General features: G+C 34.2%; 1 protein-coding gene across 1 annotated transcript; it reads left to right on the plus strand.

Annotated features, from left to right (window-relative positions):
- Positions 1–819: 819 nt before the first annotated feature.
- LOC145016704 (purple acid phosphatase 2-like) lies at positions 820–3,080 on the plus strand. Its single transcript, XM_078974948.1, has 8 exons — positions 820–1,002; positions 1,100–1,300; positions 1,384–1,495; positions 1,578–1,807; positions 1,925–2,063; positions 2,171–2,391; positions 2,677–2,798; positions 2,885–3,080. The coding sequence occupies exons 1-8, from the start codon at positions 820–822 to the stop codon at positions 3,078–3,080; spliced, it is 1,404 nt and encodes a 467-aa protein (XP_078831074.1).
- The last annotated feature ends 7,432 nt before the right edge of the window (positions 3,081–10,512 follow it).

A 10,512-nucleotide genomic window follows, 5' to 3' on the forward strand; every position in this document is an offset into this window, starting at 1 on the left:
TCACATTTTACGTCATTAAAAAAGAAAAAAGAGTTTTCCAGACGACATATCGTTTGGGCAGACACGGATTGGTCCCACTTTTTCCGACGAAATGTCGTTGGTATTTGAGTACGAAACGACATCGACTTCCTTTTTCTGCGACACAGATTGAAAATAAATCGAAATTATTCTTTTAACACCCTATACCGACGACATGTCGTTTGCATAGGTTGACGAAAAACGACGACGTCTTGATTTTTTGCGACAAGGAATATAAATATATCGAAAATATTCTTTTAATACCATATACCGTTGACATGTCGTCGGCATATGTATTCGACATACCACCAATATTTTGCCATTTCCTGCCGAGTCTATGCAGACGACTTGTAATAGGCATAGTTTTTCTGGTAAAAAAAGCATGGTCAAAGTAGGAAAAAACTAACGATATGTCGTCGGTATAGCTTGGGTTTTGCCGACGACATGTGTCGTCTGTAAACGTTGTTCTTCTTGTAGTGTATATATACACCGACTCTAATAACCAAGGATTGAGTCATATTGATCACACATGTATTTTTCTAAGATTATTAGTCCACACTCCAAACAAATTAAGCATTTCATCCTTGTTGTTTGATCCAATATGTTGTTTCATTCGAATAATAACATATATATTGATTTGGGGATATATAAATTATAGTCTTCGAGGATTTTGTTCCCCATCTTGTTTTTTCTGGAGGAAAAATTTGTACGCTAGCATCTAAAATAGTTACATCATAATAAAACATATATAAGCACCCACTTGTACGCTTGTTGGTATGTTTTGACTAAAGAACGTTACGGATGAAGTTTTATCGGCATTTCTCCTTTGCATTTCTATGGGTTTTGATAGGTGGCAGTGAAACATTTTTGTTATCTAAAGGAGGGATTACTAGCACGTTTATTAGAAACGAAGAAAAGAGCCTGGATATGCCTCTTGAGAGTGATGTTTTCCGTATTCCTTCTGGCTATAATGCTCCTCAACAGGTACTATATATCATGTCATCCTAGGAACTAGCTAGACTTTAGTGGTTTTGATATATATACAAGTGATTACGTGCTTTCCAATCTCAATATTAATTAGGTCCATATAACGCAAGGAGATCATGTTGGCAAAGCGGTGATAGTATCATGGGTAACTGAAGATGAACCTGGTTCGAGCACTGTGCTTTATTGGCGTCATAACAGCAGCAACAAACAAACAGCCAACGGAAAAGTTTCTACTTACACGTACTACAACTACACTTCTGGTTACATCCATCATTGCACCATCCATAATCTGGAGGTTAGTTTTCTATCCACTTATACTACCTTGAGCTCGAAGAATATATAAATTTCTTAGTTTGAAATACTACTCTTTCCTTTCAGTTTAATACCAAATACTACTACAAGGTCGGGATTGGAAACACTACAAGGACTTTTTGGTTGATGATTCCTCCCAAAGTCGGCCCCAATGTCCCTTACACCTTCGGGATCATAGGTGAGCTATTCTTTTAAACGAATAATTTAGCAACTTCAAGAGATAACGGTTCATCTTGATAAAGTGCAAAATATATGTGTAGGCGACCTTGGCCAAACATTCGATTCAAATCGTACGCTTAGCAATTATGAAATGAACCCAGTGAAAGGGGAAACTGTACTGTTTCTGGGGGATCTTTCATATGCAGATGAGTACCCGTTTCATGATAATGCAAGGTGGGATACGTGGGGAAGGTTTGTGGAAAGGAGTGTCGCTTATCAACCATGGATTTGGACTAGTGGAAACCATGAGCTTGATTATGAACCTAAAATCGTAAGAGAAACATATGCTTTACCTTTTTCCTCAAATTTACTTGTTCATGTATTTATATGCTGTAATTTTCCACTTGTTCATATTGATGTACATACGCAAATGATATATTTTATGCAGGGCGAAACAAAGCTATTTAAGCCCTTTCTAAATCGATACCATGTCCCATTCAAAGCATCAAAGAGCACACAGCCGCTTTGGTATTCTATCAAACGAGCTTCAGCATATATAATTATCTTGTCATCTTACTCGGCATATGGTAACGACTTAATAAAATTTCTTTATTACTTACTCGTGCCATTTCAGGCACAGCTATGTATGTTAATTATTCGGTGTTCAGTGACAAACTTGAATGTGTATATATAGGGAAATCTACTCCTCAATACAAATGGGTCCGGAAAGAGTTAAGGAAGGTAAACAGAAGTGAAACACCATGGTTGATTGTTCTCATGCATTCTCCATGGTACAATAGCAACAATGCCCATTTTATGGAAGGGGAGACTATGAGAGTTGTGTTTGAACCATTTTTTGTGCAGTCAAAAGTTGATATTGTGTTTGCCGGACATGTTCACGCTTATGAACGCTCGGTAAGCTACAATTTTTATTTTTGGTTTTTATCTACGTATAAGCTCACACCCATTTATATATAAAAGTCACGTATATTTCGTTTCTAGTTTTCCAATAAAGATAGAAACGAACGAAAAAACGCGTTTGCTAAATTTCTTTAAAAAATTCCAACGGAAAATAATCGTTTTTTGTGTTTCCTAGACAAATTCACACTAAATATTCCATTGTACACTTAACAAGACTGCGGGCTACGACCATATCTGGTGCTTATATATGGGTATTAAGGATGGATTTATATTGTACAGGAACGTGTGTCTAATATTGCGTACAACATTGTAAATGGGAGGTGCACTCCTGTAAAAGACCAATCTGCCCCGGTATACATAACCATTGGTGACGGAGGAAACATTCAAGGATTGGCAAGCAAGTAAGAGGGCTTGTGAGTATACAGTTGTTTTTATTCAAAAAAAGGTACTGAAAACTGAAAAGTTATACATTTCTCTTTTTGTATAGCTTTACAGAGCCACAGCCAGCATATTCAGCATTCCGAGAAGCTAGTTTTGGGCATGCTACATTGGAGATTATGAACCAGACACATGCTTTCTACGCTTGGCACCGCAATGGAGATGAATATTCTGTTCAGGCAGATTCCTTGTGGCTTTATAATAGATACTGGTACCCCATGGATGACTCAACAGCTAAAAGTTAAACAAAAGCCATGGATTTTTCTTCGTTAATTGTTTTTTTATGTAGACCTAAGCAATAAAAAGTGTTTATGTTGGAGTAGTCTGATTTGCAGATGGTGAGAGAAACTACGAATCACAACAATTGATTAAGAATACTTCTATAGTTTTTATCAAATGCCTATATTAATAGGGCTAAATGCTATAGAATTATGGCCATTAGGTACAAAGAATCTATGCCTTATGGCCAACGGGTAGCGACCTGTGATAACCCGATTTTTTATTTTTTATTTTTTATTTTTTTTTATTTTTTATTTTTTATTTTTTTTTTCGTTATCCAAATTCCGTTAATAAAATTTGAATTTTATTAAGTTTCCGTCAAAACTTCATGGTTTAGCAAATCATCTAGTTTTATATAATTAAATATATATAAACGAGTCGGAACCAAATCACGCGAAAACCCAAAGTCCTTGAAAAAAACAAACCCGTTTTCAGCCTAAGTGAGTGTACGGTCGCACACCTATGTACGACCGCACACCCGTTTACAGTTGGTGTCAGGTGGACCCCACCACCGACCATACCCCCAACCTATAAATACAAGACCTCCACCCTTATTTGAACATTCTTGGCCGAAAACTCTCTCATTTTCTCTCTAGAACTTCTGACCGTACACACTAAAAACACTTCTTTTCTTCCGAAAAACATCAAAAACCGTCACTTGGAATTGTTTGGGAGTATTTGGAACACATTTTCTTCGAAATCAAACACCCTTGTTCTTGAGTGTACGATCGTACACCCTTGAAATCTTCAAAGGCCGTACACGCTTCAAAAAGGAGTTCACGGCCGTACACCCCCGTCCGGCCGTAAACCCTTGTTCACGACCGTACACGCCTCTGAAGCAGTGAAAACCTGCTTTCTCGATTCAATCAAGTCCTGGTAACATTCCTTAATCGAAAGCAAGTGTTTTTCTAACACTTTATCTAACGAAATAGCTAATTTAAATACATATATGTATTTATTTGATATTAGGGTTCCATTAAGTGTCACGTACAACAACTCGAGGATCTTTCAGTTTGACGCTTTCACACAACAAACAGTGAGTTCATACCCCTACGCTTTTATGATTTTTAAACGTTTTCAAGGGGAATACAAACCAAGCACAAAAGATTTTTATGAACTAAAACAAAAAGGTTTTCAACGAGTTAAAACTTATGCAATTGTTACAAACCAATGTTTTTCACAAAACATACATATATTTTATCCCTTTTGTAATATGTGAAGCATAAGGGATGTTTTTCTAAACATAATTGCATAGTTTTCAGAACAATTTACAAATCAAGTACAAAACATTTCAGGCAAACTATAATGGGTATAGTTTGGGTAATTCAATACGTAGCTTTTACCGATTCAGATTTCATACATGAGTAAACATATAAACTATGACAGATTTAGTTTATGATATACATTACTACAAGAGTATAATATTTAATAATTATTTAAGTATAATTATTTTTATTCTACAAGACATACATCGAATTCAAGTACAAAAGAACATTACGTTTCACATATTATTACTTGTAAAGTCGTTAATCTAGTTGGGAGACATGTCCTTGGGCGCTTACAAACATAACTAAGTGGAGGACTACCCTTATGAACCAGAGTCTCCTCGAGGGAGAACGTGATTTTGTGTATAGATCTATACGGGACTGACAACCCCGCACCTTGCTATTAGCTACAGTAGGACCGGCAGGTCTACGGGCAACAAAGTCATAAAAGATATTAGCATCCGATTCACGTCGTATCAGTTTAGTATGGTCATAAAACTCGCCAGTAGATAGTAATGATACATTTATGTAATAATATGCTTCTCATGAACAATTGCTTTAATAACATAAGTATGGAAAATACTTATGCCTTATAGTTTCAGAACTATTAAAACAACAACACACACTCAAGGGAAAATATAGGATTTTCTCAGATATACATCAATACTTTACAAACAATCAGAATAACATTCTATACATTGTTTACATTACTAGTGATATTCAATTATTTTATACAAGAGTTTTTGTACAAATCAAACAGAACATACTATACATACTGGTGGTAACCAGGGTTTTCATACAGAACACAGTAACAGACATATGTTAGAAAATATTGAATATTTTTGGAAAGTAAACAAATATTTTATACAAATTTAATGATAGGTTTAAATTACAAAAACATGCTAATGAACTCATCAGCTTTTATGCTGATACTCTCTTTCAAAACCGCTTGTATTCTCAGGAAATAAGTAGACAGGTACCTCGACACACTTTTGAGAAGACGGAGCATATACAGTCTCATCTTTATTTTGCTATACTTTTGATGTATTCGAATTATGTATCAAACTAATGTAAATATTCTATTATTCAATGTAATGGTTGTGTTTACTTTGATTACTATGATGCAATTTTTATGATATTACACATGACGTCCTCCACCCCCGAACGTTTCCGCCATTTCGGTTTGGGGGTTTGACACGACCAAGTTTATCAATTGCAAAAAAAAAGGTCTCGTAAATATATAACCATGGACTAAGCTGTGTTAATTTAACACTGAGAATATGAATTAGAGACACTTTGATTAAACTTAGAAACACATCAATGTAGTCACTATACATTGTCATTTTTTTAAAATAGTGATAGATTATAAGTATGTCACCAAATTTTGTAGTAAAACTCCGTCTCCATATGCATCCTGACTTTCTAGCGGTTAGTATCGTTAAGCTAAGCTGTGGAGACTAGTTCATCTTTGACCTTATAACCTCTAGGCATACCAAACATGAGCCAATTTCTTCTGAAACAACATCAAAACACGTAAAGGGCCAACATGGACGCTAATAGCATTTAGTTCCTTTTTTCAAAAAACAACATCAAACCGTGCTATGTGCCACTTTTGGTAGTATTTTTACATTATTGTTAGTTTTTGATCAAATAACTATTATTTATGCTCCTTGAATTTGTGTAACGAAGTATTATTGTACTCAATCCTTTTACAAAATAAATAATAAAATCTCTCCCATGTTCGATGTAGACGTAGCCGATCATCATGATCATGTGAACCACATAATTTGATTGCATCTTTGTTTTTTTTTTTTTTTTTTTTGGTTTTTCGGTTTTTTTTATTACATTTATTACTCTGTTGGAAAAGCACTTATCATTTGTTGAAGTGCTCAATCTCTAACAAATGGTATCAGAGCTATTGCTTAAAAAGGTTACGTTATGATAAATTTTTTTAAGGTCACAATCGGGTTATGGAGAATACATATCGAAGATTACCTCTAAACGAAGAAGTTATATGAACCCTTGGACGAAGAGAAACCTGAAGTGATGAGGCAAGAGGACTGTAATTTACTGGATCGCCAAACTCTTGGCATGGTAAGATTATCTTTAACAAAGATCATAACTTAAAATATTGTAAATGAGAAGACTATATATACAGATTGATTAGAGTGTTAGCTAATATGTATGAAAAATGCTTAGGAGAAACTAAGGTGTTCTTGACATGCTAGTTGGAGTGTTAAAAACTCAATAGAATCCCGGATAATGGAATCTAGTGCATCGGTTCGCTCCAATCAGTCCAGAAGTGTATTGCAAAATTGTAAGCACTACAATGGGAAGGTTCGATTGACCGATAAAAAAAATCCTAATATCATGAGTGTTGGGGATGTTATCCTTAAGATGAATTTAGTTATGAATTGGACTTTAAACACCATCATGTACATTCTAGATCTGAAGAAAATGTAGATACTAGTGGTGCCACTTGATGATGAGGGTCACCATGTTATATTCGATGATCATCAATAGAAGGTAACTAAGGGGATCTTTATTGTCGCTAAGGGATAAAAACATGGTACACTATACATGTTGGAAGTTTATTATGATGAACCAAATACAATAGAAGAACATAGGAATCCAATATATGGCACAGATAACTTGGACATATGGGTAAGAAGGAATTGAAGATGCTAGCCTTTAAATGGGAAGATTCCAGTTTTGAAGAGCATGAGAGTTCCATGAGCAATTTGTTCTTTATAACATTAGAATGTAACTTTTGAATTGATAGGTCAACTATCTAAGGTCGAGAAGTCAGGGTTAGTTCATTTAGATGTGTAGGGTCCCGCTTTAATTTATTCAGTACGTGGCTCTAGGTATTTTTCTTATTTTCACTGATGACTTCACTAGGAAAGTTAGAGTTTATTTCTTGAAGAACAAATATGGAGTATTTATCACTATCAAGAAATGAAAAGATTCCATGGAGAATGAAACATTTATGAAGGTTAAGTGTTTAAAGTAGACAATAAAGGTGAGCACATAAACAGATAATTCGTTAATTTTTATGATGAACACACAATTAGGATAATGAAAACGGTCCCTAAAATGCCTCGGCAGAATGATATGGTATAGAAGATGAACCAAAAATTAAGCAGCGGGAGCTCTGATTAACATAATAAACATAACGGGAGTCTAGAAGATGAAGTTATAGATAAATACATGATTAAATCTCATGTTGTTTGCAGATCCATTAGAGAAAGAAGAACTACAATCAGGTATTCTCCTTCAGCTAACTATTTGTTGTTGACTGAGAATGGTGAACCTAAAGATTATCCATAAACAGTGAGGATGAACTGATGGGTTTTATATGTTACAAAAATTTTAATTTTGGCAGAAAAAACATAAACCCTAAGTTCACATGCACCCTATAGATCTATGTTTTCACCATTGCATGCAATAAACAATCGAACATCAAGAACCCTACAAGAACCCTAGTATTTTTGAAAGTAACAAAAGGGTTTGGGAAAACATACCTCTTGATTATTCTAGTAGATAATCAAAACAAGATCCTTATTGTAATCGCTTGGAAGCTAGCACCAGAAATCCCGTGCCTCTAATGGCTCACACCTAACCTTAGAATCAAGGCAACTTAAAGAAAGAAGAGAGTGGTGAAGGAATTTCAACTATGCCTTGGTAAAAAGGAATGGCCGGAAATTGGATCCTTTAGGGTCTATTTATATTTAGATTAGGAAACCCTAGATAACCCTAATTTGAATATTAATATCTTAAATTAGGTAATTATCTATTCCCTAATTATCGATAAGGGATATTCTACAAACGCTAGATTATTCTTTAAGAAAACGTCCACCTCCATAGGAGAAAGGTTCTGGAACCTTTCGTTCAACTATTAAACAATTGTAATTAGACCCCTACACTTTTAATTCATCCAATTAATTCTAATTAGTTTATGATTAATTATAAATTAAATAATACTATTTCTAATTAACATATTATTTTCATAACATATTAATAAATTCAATTGTTGCTATTTATTAATCATATAATAAATCAATAAATCGTTCTCTCTCTCTCTCTCTCTCTCTCTCTATATATATATATATATATATATATATATATATATATATATATATATATATATATATATATATATATATATATCTTTAAAAGTCATCCAATTCAATTACTACGTTTGAGGGAAACCCAAAAGAACTCTACTAATTCAAGTATATGCTAATTCGGTTATTGACTTAGACACCTAATCCAACAGTCTCTCACTTGGATAAATCTATAACTGCAATTACTAGTCTAACTTCTAAACTAGACAACAAAGAGTGCTTCCATAGCAACTACCAAACTCTGATCTAAATAGACACTAGTCCTAAGATAAGTGATGAAATATTCCTCCACTCTACTAGATACCATACATACATGAAACATGGATTAGAATCAATCTCATTGTCCAAAATTTGTTTCCTGATTTCTTGATTTGTGATGACAAGACAAGACTTCAAATTGAACACATCAATTGAGTCCTGACTCGGCTCAACATTATTGATGGGTTTTGAGCATTCTAACACTTCCTAAGTGTACATGCAACCCTAATAACCTTGGATCTATGTTTGTCTAATTATCATGCAAAGTTGAACTCCAAGGTTATATTCCTATCTAGCATACATGGGGAACAATTTTATCATAAAGTATAGATAGAATAACTTACCTTGTTGTTGTTTGTGTTCCTTGAAACCTTGTGAGCCTAGCACCCCAAGTGTGATGCCTCAAATGCTTCACACAACACCAAATGCTCTTGGAAGAACTTATGAGAGTATACACACTTCTCAAAATCGGCCAAGCCCTCTTGTTTCTTAGTGTAGCTGATTTTAGGTGGAGAACATGTTACTTATATAGTGTTGACACATCTAGGGTTAAACCCTAATGTGTTATGACTCTTCATTTCCATGACCCATGGGTTTGTAACTCCCATGGAGCATCCATGGAGCATCCTATGGGTGGAACCCAACTTGATAGTCCATGGAGCCTTTTAGCCCACTATACAAGATATGGATGATTTACATAATCAACCCATATATTTAATTAGTTATCTTTTGATCACATAATTAATTCTAAATTAATTCTTGATCAAACTAATCAAATAATATTATTAATATATTAGAACTTATAATATATTAATAATCTCCAAGTGTTATTTCTCTCATTTAGTCTATCCAATTGCATGATGCCATGCAACCCAAATGGACCATGTCGGGTCGGGTCAAGTACATACTAGAAATAGTTATGGACTTAGACACCTTATCCAACAATTATAAGTCAACACCAAATCACCGAGGGGCCCAAAGATATTGCTTTTCCTGTTAGGGCAAAATGATCGAATAAACTTTGACTCATATCCTTGGATCCTTTACTTACCAAATCATACATTACATTGCATTTTATAACATCATGTTATTGATGTGATTTTCGCAACACCAATGCATAACTGTCTTGTAAAATACAACTTATATATCTATATTTTAAGAATATAAGAATTATCATACCAGAATTACTCGTGATTTAATCCATGAAGTAATTCTCTGAGTGTGTGTTTATCCAATACTTAAATCTCCATTTCTATGTACTCATGAATGTTGTAGCAATACAATTGTTATGTCTGACCATATTAGACAATCTACAAACCAGTTCATGATAGTTGCTATGTCTGACCTAATTCACTACTTACTTCCTAAAGTATAAGTGACTGTGGGATTAGAATAATTAAATTATTTAGGAAGTAAAACATGCAAAAACCATAATAGTAAATAATTGACAAAGGTAGTAAACAAACTCATAAGTAATCTCTATTATTTAATCACCAAAAGTCACTTACATTTATTTTGTTACTATTTTCAAACTACTCATCTAACTACTAAAACTAATATCATCTCTCAAACCAATACTCCTAACATGTCGATTATTTATAACCCTACTCTGAGCCTTTGTTAAAGGACCCGCATGATTCTCTTCTAATGATATCCTCTTCACAATAATGTGAACTTCTTCTACTCTATGTCCGATGTAATGGTACTTTCTGTTAATAGGTCATGACTTGCCATGGTCTCTCAGTTCT

This window comes from Lactuca saligna, chromosome 9 (genome assembly GCF_052625555.1).
Source record: "Lactuca saligna cultivar CGN05327 chromosome 9, ASM5262555v1, whole genome shotgun sequence".
Classification (NCBI taxonomy): domain Eukaryota; kingdom Viridiplantae; phylum Streptophyta; class Magnoliopsida; order Asterales; family Asteraceae; genus Lactuca; species Lactuca saligna.

Coding starts and splice junctions, on each gene's coding strand:
- LOC145016704 (XM_078974948.1), top strand. CDS start 820: ATGAAGTTTTATCGGCATTTCTCCTTTGCATTTCTATGGGTTTTGATA. Junction 1,496..1,577: donor TTACACCTTCGGGATCATAG/GTGAGCTATTCT, acceptor ATATATGTGTAG/GCGACCTTGGCCAAACATTC. Junction 2,799..2,884: donor ATTCAAGGATTGGCAAGCAA/GTAAGAGGGCTT, acceptor CTTTTTGTATAG/CTTTACAGAGCCACAGCCAG.